Source organism: Oncorhynchus keta, chromosome 19, assembly GCF_023373465.1.
Source record: "Oncorhynchus keta strain PuntledgeMale-10-30-2019 chromosome 19, Oket_V2, whole genome shotgun sequence".
In the NCBI taxonomy this organism is placed as follows: domain Eukaryota; kingdom Metazoa; phylum Chordata; class Actinopteri; order Salmoniformes; family Salmonidae; genus Oncorhynchus; species Oncorhynchus keta.
This window is the reverse complement of record NC_068439.1, coordinates 58,141,842-58,165,371: the sequence shown is the minus strand read 5'-3', so window position 1 is coordinate 58,165,371 and position 23,530 is coordinate 58,141,842. Positions and strand designations below refer to the sequence as shown.

Sequence of the window (23,530 nt, the reverse complement as noted above, 5' to 3'; positions counted from 1 at the left end):
TTATTTAACAAGGCAAGTCAGTTAAGAACAAGTTCTTATTTTCAATGACGGCCTAGGAACAGTGGGTTAACTGCCTTTTCAGGGGCAGAACGACAGATTTGTACCTTGTCAGCTCTGGGATTTGAACTTGCAATCTTCCAACGCTCTAACCACTAGGCTACCCTGCCGCCCCATAAATACACTGTATTCTTTATTTAGAGGCTCGAGAGAGAGTAATTTATTGTATGGGCCAGAAGAAACTATAAAACGTGGTTATGTTTTCTTGTAACAGCTACTACAAATCTCAGCTAACTTTAGCCATTGTTAGCAATAAGTTGAAAGCCTTGGTATCTTTCAACGACGGCTGTGACAGAACTACCCACCACAAAAGGACCAAGCAGCGTGGCCAGGAGTATGAGACAACCTGGGAGGAGGTAGAGAGGTGGTCGAGTGACCCAGGGAGAGTGCCAGAGCCCGCCTGGGATTCAATTGAGCAGTGCGAGGAGGGATACTGGTGAATGGAGTTGGTGACACGTATACGGCTAGCGAGGAAGCCCGAGAGGCAGCCCCACAAATTTTGGGGTGGGGGGGGGGGCACACGGGGAGTTTGGCTGAGTCAGGTTGGAGACCTGAGCCAACTCCCCATGCTTACCGTGGCGAGCGCCGTACTGGTCAGGCACCGTGTTATGCGGTGGAGCGCACAGTGTCTCCAGTGTGCGTTCACAGCCCGATGCGCTACATCCCAGTGATGATCCATGGCAAGAAGCCTCCAGTGGTGATCCATGGCACGAAGCCTCCAGTGAGGAGTCATGGCACGAAGCATTCAACGACTGTCTCCAGTCCGGCACCTCCAGCGATGGTCTCCAGTCCGGAGCCACAAGCGACTGACTCCAGTCCGGAGCCCCCAGCGACGGACACTAGTCCGGAGCCCCCAGTCCGGGGCCCGCAACGAGGGTCCCCCAGTCCGGGGCCGGCGGCGAGGGTCCCCACACCAGAGGCGCCACCAATGCGGGGTGAGCCAAAGGTGGAGCGGGGTCTACGTCTCGTACCAGAGCCGCCACCTTGGTCTCTTTCCAATGACGGCCGTGACGATATTCCCATAGAGGGGTATAATAGTTTGTAGGCTAAACCACTCGGACACTAAAGACGATTTTGTGAGAAGACCAATTTTTGGGATGTCTCATAGATGTGGTGGATTGAAACACATCCAATGCAAAGAAACATATATCTCTAGCTTAAACTCACAGATTGTTATGGGCATTCTTTTATTACGCTAATTAGATTTCCGTGGGGGTGTGGACATCGACCTTAAGGCACATTTACATTGTTCTCTCTCTCTTTCCCTTTCTCTCCCCTCTCTGTCTCTCTCTCTCTCTACAGGAGGTCAGAGTGGAGTTGGGTTCCCTGAGGGCCAGGTTACAGTCTATCATGGAGTGTGTTGGGACAAAGTATGCCACTGTTACACCTCCGGAGGTGGAGAGACAGCTGCAGGAAGTCACTGGCTCTCTGCAGGACATGGAGGAGAAGGTAATGGGGATAAAGGGTGGTGGTGGTGGCTCCAGGGTGAAGTTACTGATAGGTACAGATCTAGGATCAGCGTCCCTTCCCCCAATCCTAACCTTAACTGTTAGTGGAGAAAATGCAACACTGATGTAAGATCAGCATCTAGGGGCAACTTCAACCTTGGTAGACCTTGGTAGAGCAGTTTTGGGGTCAATTCCATCTCAGTTCAGTCAATTGTGGAAGGGAATTGAAACTCAGCGAATTAATCAAAAAGTTGGGCAAGTTTCATGGATATGGGATTGAGCCCAACACAATCCCAACACTGGTTTCTGAGTAAAAACCTGGCTAGTTGGGACTTTAAGGGTGATTTGTGTGTTTGTGTGCGCGCACGTGTGTGCATATGCTTGTGTGTATTTACCAGGTTGGCCAAGCCCTGGAGAAGAGCAGCCCACTCAATAGGCTGAGTAGCAGAATGGGGGAGATCCGTGTCGGGCTAGAAGAGGTCCAGACATTGCTGCAGCGGAAGAGCTCCTCTGTGTCCGAGGCTGAACATGTGCTAAAGGTGTGTGATTGTGTGTGTGTGTGTCTCCGTGTTTGTATGCATACGTGTGTTCTTCCCCTGAAACAATCAAACTAGTGTGTGTGTGTCCTTCCCTTACCCCAGTCAATCGTGCAAGATTGTTCCTAACCTGGCTCTAGGCCGAGTCATTGAAAAGCATTTTGTGACAACTGTTGTAAAAACAAAAGGACTTATAAGTACATGGGATTGATTGTTACTTGATTGATATCATGACAACATTATATTTTTGTCCAGTTCGTATGGGACCAGCTGGACCAGTGGCACGGCCGGCTGGCCCTCCTGGAGGGCGAGGTGCAGGAGGCAGCCGAGGAGGAGCCGGAGCAGGCCCAACTCCTCATGGACCAGATCACCCAGCCACTTCAGCTCTACCAGGACACGGCCCAGAAGGCTGAGCAGCGCACTGCCTTCCTCCGCAAGGTGAGAGAGGAGTAGCTCAACCTTACCCTCTGATCGGCTTGGTAGGCCTTTCACCATGTTCACCATGTGGTTGTATCTTATAATTACAGCATTCCTCAACTGGTTCTTCCAAAACAGCACAATTTCAGTTGACTGTTTTTTTCCTCCATTTATTTCGGTTCCTATGCCCAATGCCAGGGGTTCCATAATTACATATTGCCGTGGGATGATTTTTCCTTGAGCGGATGGTCGTGGGCCAGAACATAGTTATAAATAATTTGTACACTGCAAATTGACCGCAAGAATCCCAAACAGTTATATAATATTTGACAAAAACAGGATCGTTTATAACCTTGATTACATTGGGATACGATCACATTTGCCTCTCTATTCATTCAAGCGAACACTTGGGAGCAGATTTCCTAAATTAAATTAATCACAGAGCTAATTTCCTGGTGATTTTAGTCTTATGTCCATGAATGAAAATTAGTACCAGTCAAAATTTTGGACAGCTACTCATTCCAGGGTTTTTCTTTATTTTTACTATTTTATATATTGTACAATAATAGTGAAGACATCAACCCTATGAAATAACACATGGAATCATGTAGTAACCAAAAAAGAGTTAAACAAATCAAAATATATTTTATATTTGAGATTCTTCAAAGTAGCCACCATTTGCCTTGATGACAGCTTTGCACACTCTTGGCATTCTCTCAACCAGCTTCATGAGGTAGTCACCTGGAATGCATTTCAATTAACAGGTGTACCTTGTTAAAAGTTAATTTGTGGAATTTCACTGTCCCATCCCCTGTCAGATCCCTGCCTGCCTCCAGGAGTATAACGATATAATCCACCGTGCTGGCTGCTGGCTAGAAGAATCCCAGTCCTGGCTAGACGCTCCCGGCACCTACACCACAGCCAGGAGCCTCCAGAGCCAGACCAACACACTGCAGGCCAGTCCACTGCACACACACAGACATGTACATACACGCAATCCCCTGGATTGTAGAACACTGCTGGTAGTTCTGAATTGATATACAGTGCATTCGTAAAACAAAATGTGGAAAAAAATCAAGGGGGCTGAATACTTTCCCTACCTGCTGTGTAGTAGATCTGTCCGTGTTCGAGTGTGTTTCTATGTTTGTTTTTTAGTCATATGTACGGGATACACATGGCATACTGTCCAACTAAATGCTTACCTACTTTTTAAACAATGCAACAACAATAAGAAATAATATAATATAAGTATACGAACATAAAGTAAATGGTAGAAGTAGAATAGAATACATAAGTATTATACAGGCAGGCACAATTTATAGTCCAATATTTACACTTATTTTGGGGAAGAGGGGATTGGGGGCAAAACTTTAAATTGTGCAGTATTTTGCAATCATTACAAGAGTCTGGTAGCAGCATTTGGTGTGTGTGTGTGTGTGTGTGTGTGTGTGTGTGTGTGTGTGTGTGTGTGTGTGTGTGTGTGTGTGTGTGTGTGTGTGTGTGTGTGTGTGTGTGTGTTAATTCCAGTTTAAGTGTTCAGGAGTCTTATGGCTTGTAGATAGTGTATGTGTGCTCATGTAGGTATGTAAGTCTGTGTTTCTAGGTATGTGTTTGTATGTACATGTATGTGTGCATCCGGGTGTGCACTCATGTGTCCATGTTCTGTAACCCCACATCACAGATGGTGCTGGATGACTCTGAGCGTATCCGGGCCACTCTGGTGGGCTTTGGACCTGTGTTGGTGGAGATCTCTGCTGTGTGTCACACCACTGCTATGGAGGATAAGCTAGTCCAGACCGAACGCCAAGTCACCGCCATGCAGCATAACATCATGGGGCCATTGGACCAGCTGCTGCACGTCACTCCGGTAAGACCCTCCATTGCAGTGGTTCTCAATAGGGGGTACTAGTAGCTCCAGGGACAAATTTCCCCTAGGTACAGATATAGGATCAGACTCCACTGCTAATGGTTAAGGTTAGGATTGGGGCAAGGGAGTCTTAGTGAGTGTAACAGTGAGTGTGATGCTTCAAACTGGGTGTTTGTGGAAAGAGAGTAAGGTTGTCTATCAACAGCCTCAAAAGAGGAGTTTCACTCTCCCTCAGAATGCATTGTGTCTCCTCCCCGTATTACAGTTAATAAGAACTGCTGTGGCTAATGCTAGTGAGTTTCAATGGAACATTCCACTGCGTGTCTAGGCTAAATTTGATCGAGCACACTTGGTCTTGGGCTGACCCAGAAAAACAACTCACACACAAACTTTTGATGCTAATAAATTAATTTCTATTGATCATTTTGTATTTATTTTATTTAACCTTTATTTATAACATTTATTTAACTAGGCAAATCAGTTAAGAACAAAATCTTATTTACAACGACGGCTTACTAAAAGGCAAAAGGCCTCCTACCGGGAGGGAGGCTGGAATTTAAAATAAATAAATTGGGGGACAAAACACACATCACGACAGACGATACACCACATGAAGAGAGACCGAAGACAACATAGCATGGAAGCAACATGGCAGCAACACAAAATGTGGTACAAACATTATTCTGACACAGACGACAGCACAAAGGGCAAAAATTGAAAATTAAAAAAGCCAAAAGAAATTAATAAATAGTACAGAAAATATTTACTAAAGTATGAAAATAAAGGAAAGAAGACCGCCTCTCTCTTCATGGCATGTCTTTTCCTTTGGTTTGTCTAGAAGAATTTAGGATACATTTTTCATCCCCTTTCTCTTTTGTCTTCTTTTTGTTTTAAAGCAACAGTTCATCCTAATGTCATACTTGTTTAATGTTCTTCTTGCCCTAGAAGTAGTTTATGCCAGGAGTAACTGCAATGTACTGAGTGTAATTTGCAGCCACCCCTGGCCTATAGATTACTTCCTTTGTAGAAACATTTTCAAGGAAGAAATCATGTTGGACTAACCCTTTAAAAGTAAATTCAATTCCATTAAATGCAATACAGTGGTAAAGTATACAAATGCTTTGGGAAGATTTATAAGAACATAGTCCTAAGTTGCATTCGGAAAGTTTTCAGACCCATTCCCTTTTTCCACATTGTATTTAAAAATAGATGAAATAAAAACATTTCCTCATTCCATCTAAACACAATACCCCATAATGACAAAGTAAAAACAGGTTATTAGACATTTTTGCAACTTTATTAAAAATAAACTGATACCTTATTTACATAGGTATTCAGACCCTTTGCTACGAGTCTCGAAATTAAGCTCAGGTGCATCCTGTTTCCATTGATCGTCCTTGAGATGTTTCTATAACTTGATTGGAGTCCACCTGTGGTAAATTCAATTGATTGGACATGATTTGGAAAGGCACACCTGTCTATATAAGCTCCCACAGTTGACAGTGCACGTCAGAACAAAAACCAAGACATGAATTCAAAGGAATTGTCCGTAGAGCTTCGACAGGATTGTGGCTTGGCACAGATCTGGGCAAGGGTACCTAAACATTTTAATACATTTGCAAACATTTCAAAAATCTTGTTTTAGGTTTGTCATAATGGAGTATTGTGTGTAGATAGATTTTATTTAAAGTTAGCCATTTTAGTACAAGGCTGTAACGTAAAAAAATTTGGAAAAACTCAAGGGGTCTGAATACTTTCTGAATGCGCTGTATGGTTGGCTGCACGAGGGGGAACTTTGAGCAGAGCAAAGTGATTGGGGTTACAGTAGCCAAAAACGTTGAACACCACTGTGCTGTTCTATCCCTTCAATAGAAGTTACTATGTGAAGTGAAAATGTCTGACACCTGTTAATGGTATTGGTGGACAATGATATCGTCTCGAGGGCCACATCGGGGCAGCAGGGTAGCCTAGTGGTTAGAGCGTTAGACTAGTAATCGAAAGGTTGCAATTTCAAATCCCCGAGCTGACAAGGTACAAATCTGTAGTTCTGCCCCTGAACAGGCAGTTAACCCACTGTTCCTAGGCCGTCATTGAAAATAAGAATTTGTTCTTAACTGACTTGCCTTGTTAAATAAAGGTAAAAAATGAAAATAAGAAAAAAATCAGGATATCAGAATTCACCATAGGACCGCACAGATTTTTTAGTTAGTCAAAAGCAATTTTTAGGGCCCGAAAAAGGGCAGCTATTTCAAAAGGTATTGGTCCATTACAATTTCGACATCATTTCTATCTCATTTTAGACGTCCAAGAGTGGCCTGGAGTACGTACGATACCCTTATAATGTCCTAGTATCATCCCATAGCGATCCTACGTTATTACCAGAAGCTTTCAGACTGGTATGTCAGGGGGTTTGGAATAACAAAAGACAGCAAAAGACAATGGACGATAAAGCAGTATTCTATCATTTCTATTCCATTTATGAAACTGACTTGTGGTGCTTTTCATTTTTGAGTTTGGTTTTTGCTTTCGAGCTTTTGCTTTTCTCTGGTACATTCACAGCATTGTTGCTATTTTCAGGAAGTGGATGCCATTGAAGCAGAGGTGAAGACGATGGAGAAAAATGTGACCAAGATCAGAGCTATTTTATCCTCCACTGACACATTGGACATCTCACTTGAAGAACACCTCCACAACCGACAGGTGGGACAAGAGTGTGTTAAGTGTGTATAAGAGGATGTGTACATAGCCATTCATGTAAGTTTGTCATTATATGATTTAGAAATGTTTTTGTTTCACACGAGCACACATCTTGTGTATGTGCTTACTGTATTGGCCTCTCCCTTCTTGTTCTGTCTAGGTAATCCTGGCCAACATCCAGTCTATGCAGAGGACAGTGGGGGAGATCGAGGGCTGTAAGGCTGAACTTGGACTACCTCAGGGGGCAGAAGAGACACTGAGTGCCTTCCCCAGAGCTGTGCTACTCCTACAGCCCCTCCAAGAGTTGGAACAGCTGACACAGGAGCAGAGTAGAGCGTTGGAGGTAGGAAATGTTCTCACAACGTCTCCACAACATCTCCACGTTTCAACAACATTACTAGACCGTGTCTCCAATGTCCACACAACGTTACGGCAATGTAACAAATGTGCCCCCAATGTTGCCAATATTGTCCCCAAAGCCAGGCCCCTCTCCATTCAAGAAGGGTTCAGTAAAGTTCAATGATAAAAAATAGAAAATGGGTAACATTCATTTTGGTTCAATGAAGTTCCACACACAAGTGTTCCGTGCCTTAGCTCCTCCACCATAAAGGAACATTTGAAAATATTTGCCTGCACTTAGCCTCTGCCCAAGCTTTCAAAAACATTATCTTTTGTCATGATTTTGGTTGCCCAATAGGGGGCGATAGCATCGTATGATCTTCAGTTTAGAATGCAATTTGATTAATCAGCTGTGTTTGCTAGGGATCAGGCCCTCGGGGACTGGACTTGCCCACCCCTCGTATATCACAATGTTTGATGTGTACATAATCACAATAGGACAACGGTTGACATCGCCCAACCCTAATTGATGCTTTGAAATTAGCTAAATGTGATCGATCCCCAATAAAAGACAGATGATGCCAGTCACAAAGCTCACATCCTTATCACCTATGACTGCCAAGTACTTTTGAACTATGTATCGACAGCTACTGACTTTGACCTTGATTTCGGCTCCTACTTCAACTGCGACTCAGCTGTTCCCTTGTCAACACCGGACCCTACTCCATTGTTCGAGCTATCGAACAAGAAAAGTCGCGGGAGGAGGACTGAACTCCTTGTTACATTCTTAGAAAAAAGTTTTCCAAAAGGGGTTTTCGGCTGTCCCCATAGGAGAAGCCTATTTTGTTCCAGGTAGAACCATTTTGGGGTCAAGGTAGAACTCTTTTGGGTTCCATGTAGAACCCTCTGTGTAAAAGGTTTTACATGGAACTCAAAAGGGTTTTTCAAAGGGTTCTCCTATGGGGACAGCCAAAGAACCCTTTTAAGTTCAAAATAGCATCTTTATTTCTAAGAGTACAGACTCAGATGCAGAGAAAATTATCTGGCACTTCCTTCCGTTTTATTGGCAAATCTCCAGTCACTGGAGAACAAGATGGATGAGCTCTGTTCGAGAGTTTCCTACCAACTGGGCGATATGGTAATGAAACTCAAATGTTTCTCCGTGCTTCGTCGTAACCGGACAGCGGACTCAGGCAAAACTAAAGAGGGAGGGATGTGCCTCTTTGTAAACAACAACTGGTGCGCTGCTTCAAGTTTGAAGGAATTCTCAACCTTTTGCTCACCAGACCTAGAAAACCTCATGGTAAATTGCAGACCTTTTTAGCTACCATGAGTTTTCATATATAATCATCACTGCTGTCTACATCCCACCACAAAACGAGAATGGCTCAAAGCAGACACTCAGCAAGCTGCACAGGGCCATTAACAAACAAGAAAATGCACACCCAGAAGCAGCTTTTATATTGGGCAGAGACTTTAATGCGGGAAAACTGAAATGCTTTTAACCCCACTTTTGCCAACACGTCTCCTTTTACCAACACAAGAGGCGCTAACACTCTGGACCACTTACTCTATCCACAGAAACGCATACAAGGCCCTCCCTTCGGCAAATTACTCCATCCTTCTGCTTCCTGTTTACAAGCAAAAACTCAAACAGGAAGTACCAGGGATGCGCTCAGTACCGAAGTGGTCCGACGAAGCGGACGTTAAGCTAGAAGAATGCTTCGCTAGCACAGACTGGAATATGTTCAGGGAATCATCCAATATCATGAAGGAGTTTACCATCAATGACTTCTTCCCCACAGTGACCCAACATATGTACCCTAACAAAAAGCCATGGAGCTACCAATTTCAAGGAACGGGAAACGGACATGAATCCTTACAAGAAAGACCGCTACGACCTCAGATGAGCCATCAAACATGGAAAACGTCAATATAGGACTAAGATACAATCCTACGACATCCACTCCACACTCGTCGGATGTGGCAAAGTTTGCAGGCTATTACGGATTACAAAGAGAAAGCCAGCCGTGAGTTGCCCAGTGACGCAAACCTCCCAGACAACCTCTCAGACTATGCTCACTTCAAACACTGAGCCAGGCATGAGAGCCCCTGCTGTCTCGGATGACCGTGTGATGTTGCTCTCTGTGGCCGATGTGAGTACGACTTTTTAAATAGGTCAACACTTGCAAGGCCCCTGGGCCAGATGGAATTCCAGAGCACGTTCTCAGGGGGCATGCGCGAACCAGCTGGCAAGCGTCTTCACTAGGGTTGCAAAGGGTCGGAAAGTTTCTAGTAAATTTCCGTAAATATCCTGTAAATGGAAGTTAAGCCCAGGAATTTTGCTTAAATTCATCAAAATGTTAGCTTGTAATAGTGAACCTTTTTTGTGGGATACACATGGCAATTTTAGGTCTTGTGGCATATCTTGGTTAAACTATCCCCAGTTCAATGGAATTTCAACCCTCTGCATGCACAGTGCATTCTTCCATCACGTGTGCAGTGCACTCTTCCATAACATGTACAGCTGATTCTCAAGATCTTGCACACTATTGAGATGCTATTGAGCCCACACTACTACACTGTCCGAGCCAAGGACTACATGCTTTCTGGTTACAACACTGGGTGTTGTGAATATATTTTAAATTACATACTTTATTTTTTGTTAACTAGTAAATAATAGCCGACAGCAAAGTGTGTTTAAATAATTTATAACTTGTTAACAATTTCTGGTAGTTAGTTTTTGCTACCAATTGGGTTTTAGTTTGCTAGAGCTTGCTAACTGAGGAGTGTTAATTCACCTGTTTCCATACATGTTTCATTTTAAAAAATTTCTCTTACAAAGGAGTTGTTTAATCTAACGGATAACTATTTATCTGTACATGGAAATGTATGTGTTGTTTTTCATCATTTCTTTTCAAATCTTTACAGGAAAATGCCACGGGCACGATCTGATGTGTGGAGACATTTCACTGCAGCTAATGTAGAAGGAAAAGCTATGTACATTTGAAAATACTGTGCCAAATCATATGTGAAGAATGCAACAAAGATGCAGAATCATCTTGCCAAGTGTATAAAGTTCCCTCAGCGCTCACAACAAACAACCTCTGACAAAAGTCCCTCTACTTCTATTCGATGTAAAAATGATGAATCAGACACCTTATCAATAGCAACAGCTCATGATCCTCCTAGAATCAGAAGGTTTTTTAAATCAATGGAGGAACGTAGTCAGAGCAATGCTGATGAATGTCTTGTTCGTGTTTTCTATGCAACTGGTTCACCTCAGATGCTCACCGGCCATGTGTATTGGAAGAGATTTCTGAATGTTCTTCGCCCAGCATAAACCCCTCCTACCAGACATGCTTTATCTACTCATTTGCTGGATGCGGAGTTCAACAGAGTTCAAGTGAAGGTCAAGCAAATCATAGAGAAAGCAGACTGTATTGCAATCATCTCTGATGGGTGGTCAAATGTTCATGGGCAAGGAATAATTAAATTCATATTATCCACCCCTCAACCAGTATTCTACAAGAGCACAGACACAAGGGACAACAGACACACCGGTCTCTACATTGCAGATGAGCTGAAGGCAGTATTTGCACTGGTGACAGACAATGCTGCGAACATGAAAGCTGTTTGGTCTAAAGTGGAGGAGCTCTACCCTCACATCACACCCATTGGCCGTGCTTCTCATGCATTGAATCTGCTCCTCAAGGACATCATTGCACTGGAAACAATGGATACACTTTACAAGAGCGCCAATGAAATTGTTAGGTATGTGAAGGCTCATCAAGTATATCAGCAATCTACCTCACCAAGCAAAGTGAGAAGAATAAGAGCACCACATCGAAACTGCCCAGTAACACCCATTGGGGTGATGTTGTCATTATGCTTGACAGTCTCCTGGAGGGGAAGGAGTTTCTCCAAGAAATGGCCATATCACAGTCTGCCGATATGGACAGCCCCATCAAGAGGATTTTCCTGGATGATGTATTTTGTGAGAGAGTGGTAAGCAACCTGAAACTTCTGAAACCTAGAGCAGTAGCCATTGTACGGATTGAGGGAGACAATGCCATCCTGTCTGATCTTCAGACTCTGCTTGCAGATGTAAGATAACAAATCCATACTGCCCTGCCCACTTCACTGTTGCTCCAAACAGAGGAAACTGCAGTTCTGAAATATATCAAAAAGTGTGGAGACCTCTGCCTGTAGTCCATACACACCGCAGTGTACATGGTGGACCCCAAGTATGCTGGCAAGAGCATCCTGTCTGGTGCAGAGATCAACCAGGCCTGTGGTGTCATCACTACCATGTCTCGCCACCTTGGCCTGGATGAGGGCAAGGTTATTGGCAGTCTGGCGAAGTACACTTCCAAGCAAGGGCTTAGGGATGGAGATGCAATATGGCAGTCGTGCCAACATATCTCATCAGCCACCTGGTGAATGGAACTTTGTGGATGTAGGCTCTTTCCCCTGTTGCCTACATCATTCTCCAAATCCCACCAACATCAGCCACCTCAGAGCGCAACTGGTTATTGTTTGGGACCACACACACCAAAGCACTCAACAGGCTGACCAATACAGGGGTTGAAAAACTGGTGGCCATCTGGGCAAATTTGAGGCATTTTGAGCCTGACAACGAGCCATCCTCAACAAGGTTGGAAAGTGACAGTGAAGATGAGGCCTCAGTCTGATGTTCAAGAGGTGGACATTGAGGATGTCCAGGGAGAAGACATGGAAGTCTGAGTGGAAGAGAACCAAAGCTTTAGTTTCTAGACTATCATTTTACAGATGTATGTTGAAAACATTTTTGGGAGATGCGATGGACTTAAATGGTATTAATATTAATTTGCATATATTTACGTTAATTCCCATATTTTCCCATGGAAAGTTTCCACTATTAAATTGAACCTGTTTTGCACTGACTCCCTTACAGTGACTCTATGCACACTCACTGGACTATACTCACACACTCACAACTACTTACACTCCAACACACACACACCATATACGCTAACAAAACACACATGCATATTGACGCCACACACACAGACACTCTTCACATGTGCTGCTGCTATTCTGGTTATTATCTATCCTGATAGCCTAGTCACTTTTACCCCTACCTACATATTACCTCAACTACCTCGTACCCCTTCACATTGACTCAGTACTGTTTCCGTTTTCTATTTTTATTTTACTTTTGAACTCGGCATTATTGGAAAAGGGCTTGTAAGTAAGCATTACACAGTGAAGTCAACACCTGTTGTATTCGGCGCATGTGACAAATGCCATTTGATTTTCTGATCGAACTTTATCCATGTACCAGCAACAGTCATTTTTCAAACTTTGGTCATCCTACTTTGATTTGGTTTCATCCAAATACCATCTAATTTGATGAAAAGCATGATTTCGACCTTTAACCTCTCTAATCACCTCCTCTGTATCCACAGGGCAACATGCGTGAAGTGAGGGAGGCTGAGGGGGTCATCCCATCATGCAATGTGTGTGTGACAACAGAACCCAGTGCCCTTATCTTAATAAGTTCACATCAACGGAATACGGGTCCACCGCGAATCACCGGACATCAGGTACAAGCTTGCATGATCAACCAACATTTGTATTTTACGTACACAATGTTACCCTAGTGCACTATGTAGGGAATACTATGCCATTTCGGACTCACCCTGACATTAGAAGTGACATGAGTTTGAATAACAATTTGCGGGCACTCTTAACACAGTGTTTCTCATGGTCTTGGAGAGCTACAGGGCGTGCAGTCTTTTTATCCAGTCCAGCATTTCAACATACCTAAATGAAGTAATCAACTAACTATGAAGTATGTGGTGTTTCAGTGCTGAGTTGGAACAAAGGACCCGACTTGATGACCACTTCTCTAACATGTAACTAACAGCCAATGTTAACCCTTTCCTAACCCTGTTGTGAAGGAGGATGCCTCAGAAGCATGCCTCTCTGAGGAAGAGGAGGAATACGAGGATGAAGATCATCACTCATCATCCTCTGACACACTCACATGCAGTTTTCCTGAGGTAAAGATAAAATAAAACAAAAACCTAAAACACAAGATATATCTTTGGCCCATTCTAGTTTGTTGGCTACAGCCACAAATTATTATTTTAATCCCACCTCTGCTCCAATTTAATTGACTCCTCATTTATTTGCCAGCTCCATTTTGGGACTTGATCAAAATATTACAGCAAAGAGTGGGGTTAGGGCTAACATTTAAAGTTAGTGGTCGTAATGTGGTTGTTGCACATAGAGTGGGATTGTTCTATGTGTCCAGAAAACAGGAAGTACACTACTACAATACAATTTCTGACTTATTCCTTTCATCATGTCACTATTGTACGGTGTTCATAGCAACACATGTCCTTCGAAGTTACGTCAAGAGTCTCCTGCAGAGGTCACCTACAGTTCCCTCTTTTCTTTGAATGCTATTCCGTGTGGGCATGCAACCGTATTTACCCTTTCCCTTTCCTCTTTAACTGTGTCACAGTTTCGTTTCATGATCAGTCTTACTTTGCAGTATTTCATGTTTTTTGAAGTTATTGAATGTTTTCCTCTGATGTCATTGTAATGATAGTTTAAAACACTTCAGCGAGCAGGCCTTACTAATCAACCGGACCCAGGTATCCTGGAAATATATTGACCTCATTCCATCAGTAGAGGATGCCTGGTTATTCTTTAAAAGTGCTTTCCTCACCATCTTAAATAAGCATGCCCCATTCAAAAATTTAGAACCAGAACAGATATAGCCCTTGGTTCACTCCAGACCTGATTGCCCTGTGGCGTACTGCATTAGCACTGAATAGCCTCCGCGATATGCAACATTTCAGGGAAGTTAGGAACCAGCTTTTTCAAACAGATATTTGCATCCTGTAGCACAAACTCCAAGAAGTTCTCGGGAACTGTAAAGTCCATTGAGAATAAGAGCACCTCCTCCCAGCTGCACTGAGGCTAGGAAACACTGTCACCACTGATAAATCTACGATTAGCTAGAATTTCAATAAGCATTTTTCTGCGGCTGGCCTTTTTATTTTACCCTTATTTAACTAGGCAAATCAGTTAAGAATTCTTTTTTTCAATGACAGCCTAGGAACAGTGTGTTAACTGCCTGTTCAGGGGCAGAATGACAGATTTGTACCTTGTCAGCTCGGGGGTTTGAACTTCCAACGTTCCGGTTACTAGTCCAACGCTTTAACCACTAGGCTACCCTGCCGCCCCTTGCTTTCCACCTTGCTACCACCCCGGGCCAACTCTGCACCCCACACAGCACCTTGCCCAAGCCTCCCCCATTTTCCTTCACCCAAATCCAGATAGCTGATGTCCTGAAAGAGCTGCAAAATCTGGACCAATCTGGACAAATCAGCTGGGCTAGACAATTTGGACCCTCTCTTTCTAAAAATTAGCCGCCGCAATTGTTGCAACCCCTATTACTAGCCTGTTCAACCTCTCTTTCCTATCATCTGAGATCCCCAAAGATTGGAACGCTGCCACGGTCATCCCCCTCTTCAAAGGGGGAGACACTCTAGACCCAAACTGTTACAGACCTAAATCTATCCTACCCTGCCTTTCTAAGGTCTTCGAAAGCCAAGTTAACAAACAGATCAGCGACCATTTAGAATCCCACCGTACATTCTCCGCTATGCAATCTGGTTTCCGAGCTGGTCATGGGTGTACCTCAGCCACGCTCAAGGTCCTAAACGGTATCATAATCGCCATCAACAAAAGACAGTTCTGTGCAGACGTATTCATCAACCTGGCCAAGGCTTTCGACTCCGTCAATCACCGCATTCCTATCGGCAGACTCAACAGCCTTGGTTTCTCAAATGACTGCCTCGCCTGGTTCACCAACTACTTCTCTGATAGAGTTCAGTGTGTCAAATCAGAGGGCCTGCTGTCCGGACCTCTGGCAGTCTCTATGGGGGTGCCACAGGGTTCAATTCTCGGGCCGACTCTTTTCTCTGTATACATCAATGATGTCGCTCTTGCGGCTGGTGATTCTCTGATCCACCTCTACGCTGACGACACCATTCTGTATACGTCTGGTCCTTCTTTGGACACCGTGTTAACTTCTTGATGCACCCATCTCCTTAGCTGGATCGTCAACCATCGCTGAATTGCAGAGCGCCAAATTCTAATTAAATTACTAAAAATATTTAATTTTCCTGAAGTCACAAATGCAATATAGCAAAACACAGCTTAACTTGTTGTTAATCCACCTGGTGTGTCAGATTTCAATAAAGCTTTTTGGCGAAAGCATATATTTATGTAAGCACATCTCTCTCAGTAGACAAAATATTACAAACAGCTAGCAGCCAAGTAGATTGGTCACGAAAGTCAGAAAAGCAATAAATTAAATCGCTTACTTTTGATCTTTGGATGTTTGCACTCACGAGACTCCCAGTTACACAAATCTTCCTTTTGTTCCATAAAGATTATTTTTATATCCAAAATACCTCCATTTGGTTGGCACGTTATGTTCAGAAATCCACAGGCGTGAGCAGTCACGACATCGCAGACGAAAATTCCAAATAGTATCCGTAATGTTCGTAGAAACATTTCAAACATTTTTTATAATCAATCCTCAGGTTGTTTTTACAATATGTAATTGATAATATATCAACCGGGAATGTAGCTTCTTCAATAGGAGAGAAAGAGAAAATGGCTGCTCCAAGCTGTTAAGCATACAAAACGCTGCTGGCACCCAGCCATACAATGACGCTTTGTGATCTTTCTCACTCATTTTTCAAAATAAAAGCCTGAAACTGTCTAAAGACTGTTCACACCATGGGGAAGCCATAGGAAAAGGAATCTGGTTGATATCCCTTTAAATGGAGCTTTCAAAATAGAGGCCACTTACTGGTTTGATTTTCCTCAGGTTTTTGCCTGCAATATCAGTTCTGTTATACTCACAGACAATATTTTGACAGTTTTGGAAACTTTAGAGTTTTCTATCCTAATCTGACAATTATATGCATATTCTAGATTCAGGGCCTGAGAAATAGGCAGTTTCATTTGGGTACGTTTTTCATCCAAACATCAAAATACTGCCCCCTACACTCAAGAGGTTAACTAACCTCCAGACGAGCTTCAATGCCATACAACTCTCCTTCCGTGGCCTCCAACTGCTCTTAAATGAAAACAAAACTAAATGCATGCTCTTCAACTGATCTCTGCCCACCCGCCTAGCATCACTACTCTGGACGGTTCTGACTTAAAATATGTGGACAACTACAAATACCTAGGTGTCTGGTTAGACTGTAAAAACTCCTTCCAGACTCATATTAAGCATCTTCAATCCTAAATTAAATCTAGAATCAGCTTCCTATTTCGCAACAAGCATCCTTCACTCATGCTGCCAAACATACCCTCGTAAAACTGACTATCCTACTGATCCTTGACTTTGGCGATGTCATTTACAAAATAGCCTCTAACACTCTACTCAGAAAATTGGATGCAGTCTATCACAGTGCCATCCGTTTCATCACCAAAGCCCCATATTTTACCCACCACTGCAACCTGTATGCTCTTGTTGGCTGGCCCTCACTTCATATTTGTCGCCAAACCCACTGGCTCCAGGTCATCTAAGTCCTTATAGCCCCGCCTTAACTCCGCTCACTGGTCACCATAGCAGCACCCAACCGTAGCATGGGCTCCAGCAGGTATATCTCACTGGTCACCCCCAAAGCCAATTCCTGCTTTGGCCGCCTTTCCTTCCAGTTCTCTGCTACCAATGACTGGAACGAATTGCAAAAATCACTGAAGCTGGAGACTCATATCTCCTTCACTAGCTTTAAGCATCAGCTATCAGAGCAGCTTACAGATAATTGCACCAGTACATAGCCCATCTGTAAATAGCCCATCCAACTACCCCATCCCCATATTGTTATTTATTTATATATATTATTTTTTTTCTCCTTTGCACCCCAGTATCTCCACTTGCACATTCATCTTCTGCACTTCTATCACTCCAAGGTTTATTTGCGAAATTTTAATTATTTCGCCACTACGGCCTATTTATTACCTTACCTCCCTAATCTTACTTCATTTGCACACACTGTATATATACTTTTCTATTGTGTTAACTGGCTTACCTTGTTAAATAAAGATTAAATAAAAGTATATCATTTTTAAAATGTGGGACTTATAACAGGGTTTAAGTTTAACATGTTATACTTTTACTGATTGTCCTACCTCGACATCCCTTGGACACTGTCAGAGGCAGCTGCCATTCAAGAGCCCTGTCTGCCACACACACCCATAACACGTGTGTGTGTACTGTGTGTGTGTACATGTACTGTGTGTGTTAGGACCCAGACGAGACTCTTAGCCACCAGGAGCTGGCAGAATCAGTGGCTACAACCACACACTGGCTCCAGGATAGTGACGCTATGTCTGAAGCCCACATCGGCGCTTTCACTAAGGTAAGCAGACGTTTATAGGAAGTCCTCTACATGTGGTCGTTTTTCCTTATTAGCAGTCACTAAAGGTTTAACAGTTGCTCTCGCTCTCGCTCTGGTCTGGTCTGGTCTGGTCTGGTCTGGTCTGGTCTGGTCTGTCTGTCTGTCTGTCTGTCTGTCTGTCTGTCTGTCTGTCTGTCTGTCTGTCTGTCTGTCTGTCTGTCTGTCGAGTTCAGACAGACAGAGGGTAACACTTTATAATAATGTTAATTTGAAAGCCATTAATATATAATTACAAGGCATGTGTTAATGATGTACTGCACATGAATGTAAATCATTATAATTATACTGAACAAAAATATAAACGCAACATGTAAAGTGTTGGTCCCATGTTTCATGAGCTGAAATAAAAGATCCCAGAAATGTTCCATAAGCACAAAAACATATTTCTCTCAAATTCTGTGGACACATCTGTATACTTCCCTGTTAGTGGGCATTTATCCTCCGTCAAAATAATTCATCCACTTGACAGGTGTGGCATATCAAGAAGCTGATTAAACAGCATGATCATTACACAGGTGCACATTGTGCTGGGGACAATAAAAGGCCACTCTGGGGCATTGTGTCACACAACACAATGCCTCAGATGTCTCAAGTTTTCAGGCATGCTGACATGCAATTGGCCTGCTGACTGCAAGAATGTCCACCAGAACTTTTGCTAGTGAATGTAATGTTAATTTATCCTCCATAAGCCATCTCCAAAGTCGTTTTAGAGAATTTGGCATTACGTCAAACCGCAGACCACGTGTAACCACGCCAGCCCAGGACCTCCATATCCGGCTTCCTCACCTGCTGGATCATCTGAGACCAGACACCCGGACAGCTGATGAAACTGAGGAGTATTTTTGTCTGTAATAAAGCCCCTTTGTGCGGACAAACTCATTCTGATTGGCTGGGCCTGGCTCCCCAGTGGTTGGGCCAATGCCCTCCATGGCTGCGCTCCTACCGAGGTCTTGTGAAATCCATAGATGAGGACTAATAACTTATTTTCAATTGACTGATTTCCTTATATTAACTGTAACTCGGTAAAATATTTGAAATTGTTGAATGTTGCATTTAAATTTGTGTTCAGTATACTTTATTAGACATAGTAAACTATTCATAAACATGCCTATAAAGAAGTTGTAAATTATCTGCCAATGACATTTTATTTGTCACATGCGTCAAATACAATACAGTAAAATGCTTACTTTACAAGCCCTTATCCAACAATGCAGTTTTAAGAAAAATAAGTGTTAAAATAAACAAAGTAAAAATGCAAGTAGTCCGGGTAGTCATTTGATTAGCTGTTCAGGAGTCTTATGGCTTGATGGTAGAAGTTGTTAAGAAGCCTTTTGGACCTAGACTTGGTGCTCCGGTACCGCTTGCCGTGTTGTAGCAGAGAGAAGTCTATGACTCGGGTGGCTGGAGTCTTTGGCAATTTTTAGGGCCATCCTCTGACACTGCCTGGTATAGAGGTCCAGGATGGCAGGAAGCTTGGCTCCAGTGATGTACGGAGCCGTACGCACTACCCTCTGTAGTGCCTTGTGTTCGGAGGCCGAGCTGTTGCCATACCAAGCAGTGATGCAAACAGTCAGGATGCTCTGGATGGTGCAGCTGTAGAACTGTTTGAGGATCTGAAGACCCATGCCGAATCTTCGTTTGGATCATGATAGTTCATTGGTGATGTGGACATCAAGGAACTTGAAGCCTGTTCCACTACAGCCCTGTAGATGGGAATGTGATCGGCCCTCCTTTTCCTATAGTCCACAATCATCTCCTTTGTCTTGATCACATTGAGGGAGAGGTTGTTATCCTGGCACCACACTGCCAGGTCTCTGTTACTGTAATTTAATTATGCCAATGTGCTTTCATCAATTGAAAGCCCTTAATCTATTTTATGAGAATTTGTAAGATTTCTTGTTTGCATAAAATAGACGCAGACCAGTCTTTCAATAATAGGTCATGGAATTTATTCTCGGAGCACGCTCCCACTTAATCACGTGCAGCAGTTTATATACAGATCATGACATCATTTCATTTCTTTAACAGAATCCCCTCTCGACCGGGACAAAGTAAGGTGAAAAGTTAATTCTAACTTACTAACACACTCCCAGATAACTTTTGACCCCTCAACATTATCGATCACCACTGAACTGACAGTTTTAATGAACAGAACCTAGGAATGCACTCACTGCCTTATCTACAAACCCCAGAGCTAAGTTTCTGTAGGGTCAACCATAAGCTAACGACCTTATCTGTTTTCACAGTCCACAACCCATTCGTTCCATTCCTAGTTGGAATGGTGTTAATTAACGTTTTAGTGCTCCTTGTCCGTGTCACACAATCCCTTCTTATGAACTCATATTGTTAATCACTTATAAAACAGAGTATAAGTTGACTTAGTTACAATTCTATTTAAAATGGGGATAATGTTTATTCATTTATCCATAATAAATCCAACAGTCTCTGACCTCCTCCCTATAGGCTGTCTCATTGTTGTCGGTGATCAGGCCTACCACTGTTGTGTAGTCGGGAAAGACTTGCTGATGGTGTTGGAGTCGTGCTTTGCCATGCAGTCATGGGTGAACAGGGAGTGCAGGAGGGACTAAGCACATACCCCTGATGGGCCCCCATGTTGAGGATCAGCGTGGCAGATGTGTTGTTACCTACCCTTAGGCCACCCCCAGGTTTTATCAGGAAGTCCAGGATCCAGTTGCAGAGGGAGGTGTTAGTCCCAGGGTCCTTAGCTTAGTGATGAGCTTTGAGGGCACTATGGTGTTGAACGCTGAGCTTTAGTCAATGAATAGCATTCTCACATAGGTGTTCCTTTTGTCCAGGTGGGAAAGGGCAGTGTGGAGTGCACAAAGGTTGAGTCCTCTGTGGATCTGTTTGGGAGGTATGCAAATTGGAGTGGGTCTAGGGTTTCTGGGATAATGGTGTTGATGTGAGCCATGATCAGCCTTTCAAAGCTCTTCATGGCTACAGACGTGAGCGCTATGGGTCGTTTAGGCAGGTTGCGTTGGTGTTCTTGGGCACAGGGACTAGGGTGGTCTGCTTGAAACATGTTGGTATTACGGACTTAGTCAGGGACAGGTTGAAAATGTCAGTGAAGACACTTGCCAGTTGGTCAGTTGACGCTCGGAGTATATGTCCTGGTAATTCGTCTGGCCCTGCAGCCTTGTGAATGTTGACCTGTTAAAGGTCTTGCTCACATCGGCTACCGAGAGTGTTATCTCACAGTCATCCAGAACAGCTGGTGATCTCATGCATGCTTCAGTGTTGCTTGCCTCGACGCGAGCATAGAAGTCATTTATCTCGTCTGGTTGGCTCGTGTCATTGGGCAGCTCGCGGCTGTGCTTCCCTTTTTAGTCTGTAATAGTTTGCAAGCCCTTCCACATCCGATGAGCATTAGAGCTGGTGTCGTAGGATGCAATCTTAGTCCTGTATTGACACTTTGCCTGTTTGATGCTTCATCGGAGGGCATAGCAGCATTTCTTATAAGCGTCCGGGTTAGAGTCCCGCTCCTTGAAAGCGGCAGTTCTACCCTTTAGCTCAGTACCGTGTTGCCTGTAATCCATGGCTTCTGGTTGAGGTATGTACGTACAGTCACTGTGGGGACGACGTCATCGATACACTTATTGATGAAGCCAATGACTGTGGATGATTCCTCAATGCCATTGGAAGAATCCTGGAACATATTCTAGTCTTCCCTGCATGACTCATATTATTAACAAAGGGGCATTTCACGCATAAATGAAAGTTTGTCAAATGTTTTCTGATCTCAAAAGTGTACTAATGTCAAGATGAAACCATGTCCCACAACATTTGTTGTGTAGATACCAATCTGGAAAAGTCTGTCAAACTTTGATTTGAAAGTGCAATGTCCCTTTAACAACCCATTTTATAAATTATTAGTAAACACATTTGCAGTACAGAATCTAAAGTGGCCACTATATCTTCACAATAGGTATATAAATAATGTATAGTTTTATAAACAATGTGTTGCTCTTTTTTTTGTCCAGGTGGCAAAGGGCAGTGTGGAGTGGGAAGTCAACTAAATAAAATAAACATTTGTAATGATTTGATCTTAGCAAATCACATTTCTGGAAGGTGTGGCTCCGAATCAGAGGTACACAAGACAGTGGTGTTTGCAGGGAAGTTCAGAGGGAGGTGATTTATTATAAATAAGGCCAGGGCTATGGGTTGGTACTTTTTCTATTGGACAAGGACTTTTCCCCTATCTCTCTATTAGGTTAATGAATGCCACTTTTGACGCATTGATCCACCAGACCCTATTGAACATTGGGCGAAATTTTTCAGTATCTAATCTAAAGTGTGACACTTTTCACCAAGTCTTAAATTGGTCAGATACCGTTTAATTACATAACACACATGAGGTTGGAGAAAAGTTACCAATTTATTGACATACAGCTAGCTTGCATATTACAAATTAGCAAAAAGCTACAGTGTGGCTAACTAATGTTGTAAGTTATTGAGGTCGCTGGCAGATTCAAAGGTAGCGGTGAAGTGAAAAATTAAGACAGAAAATTATGCACCGGTGTCATTGTACATTACTGTGATGGAATACCCTCCCATTTGACTGTTCTGTGACTCACTGAAAAGGAATTATCAACCTCACCGAGAGTTAACACGCACAGGAAACTTCATTGCCAAGCAGAGTATGGAAATGATCTGCAAGTACAGAGAAAGACAAATACTGAATTAACTATACATGGAACAACATGAATATGAACGGTGCAAAGTAGTGAATAGGGTAATGACCACAATAGCTCAAGGGGAGAGAATGCTAAGTATAACAAAGGACCATATCGAAAAGGAAACATAAACATTTTACATGAACATGCAGCATAAATAACTCAGTAATAACATTACAGGGAATAATAATAGCAACTACGACTAACAGTAATAGTAAACACACACACACATCTCAGCCATAACAACAACAACCATTACTCACTTTTACCCATGCATTCCATGAACACACTGCCGTAAATTCACCTCTAGCGACCCTGAAGGCAATGGCCATCGGGACATAGGGATGCGTCGGGCCTGATTTTGCCAGTGCTGGACCAGCTACATCCTCCTAGCCAATCAGAGAGTGCCATTGTTACTGTTCAGAGAGTGCGGTCATGGTTGCTATGGTTATTATGTTTAGGTTGACACTATATGCTACAATGTATTGCTATGCTACAATGCAAGGGTGTACATGAAAATAAGAATTTGTTCTTAACTGACTTGCCTAGTTAAATAAAGGTAAAATAAACAAAATAAAAAATATCGTAGAAAAAGGGCATTAAAATAGAAAACATGGTGCGGACGTCTGCTTTCATCTGAGCGTACCGATCAGATGCGGATGTGGATCAGCTAATGACGGATAGCTAGCCCGCAGCTAGGCAGCTAGCTTCAGTACCATCTAGCGAGTCAACAATGCAAATCTTGTACAGGTGTGATCTATTGGACATTCTGATTGTATGTCAAGAAAATATTAACTTTTCTTAAACCCCCTGTCTGCTGTGTACTTATTTATGTTTTAAACTTATCTGAGCCATAGCCTGGAATCACAACTAATATTCCCCATTACTATCCAATCAGCATCCTCTCAAAAATAATAATAATAATAATAATATATGCCATTTAGCAGACGCTTTTATCCAAAGCGACTTACAGTCATGTGTGCATACATTC

The 23,530-nt window shown here is 43.0% G+C and overlaps 1 protein-coding gene across 8 annotated transcripts in view; it reads left to right on the top strand.

The window, feature by feature from the left end:
- LOC118398547 (nesprin-2) overlaps positions 1–23,530 on the top strand; it is a 184,486-nt gene that overhangs the window by 51,739 nt on the left and 109,217 nt on the right. For 6 of the 8 annotated variants that reach the window (XM_052470857.1, XM_052470859.1, XM_052470858.1 and 3 more), the window contains 10 exons: positions 1,360–1,506; positions 1,904–2,044; positions 2,297–2,479; positions 3,277–3,414; positions 4,140–4,325; positions 6,903–7,025; positions 7,183–7,365; positions 12,812–12,949; positions 13,307–13,408; positions 17,693–17,806. In XM_052470857.1, the coding sequence (XP_052326817.1) occupies positions 1,360–1,506; positions 1,904–2,044; positions 2,297–2,479; positions 3,277–3,414; positions 4,140–4,325; positions 6,903–7,025; positions 7,183–7,365; positions 12,812–12,949; positions 13,307–13,408; positions 17,693–17,806 (1,455 nt within the window). The remainder of the gene's footprint in view (positions 1–1,359; positions 1,507–1,903; positions 2,045–2,296; positions 2,480–3,276; positions 3,415–4,139; positions 4,326–6,902; positions 7,026–7,182; positions 7,366–12,811; positions 12,950–13,306; positions 13,409–17,692; positions 17,807–23,530) is intronic. The other 2 variants (XM_052470860.1, XM_052470856.1) reach the window with 1 other exon arrangement.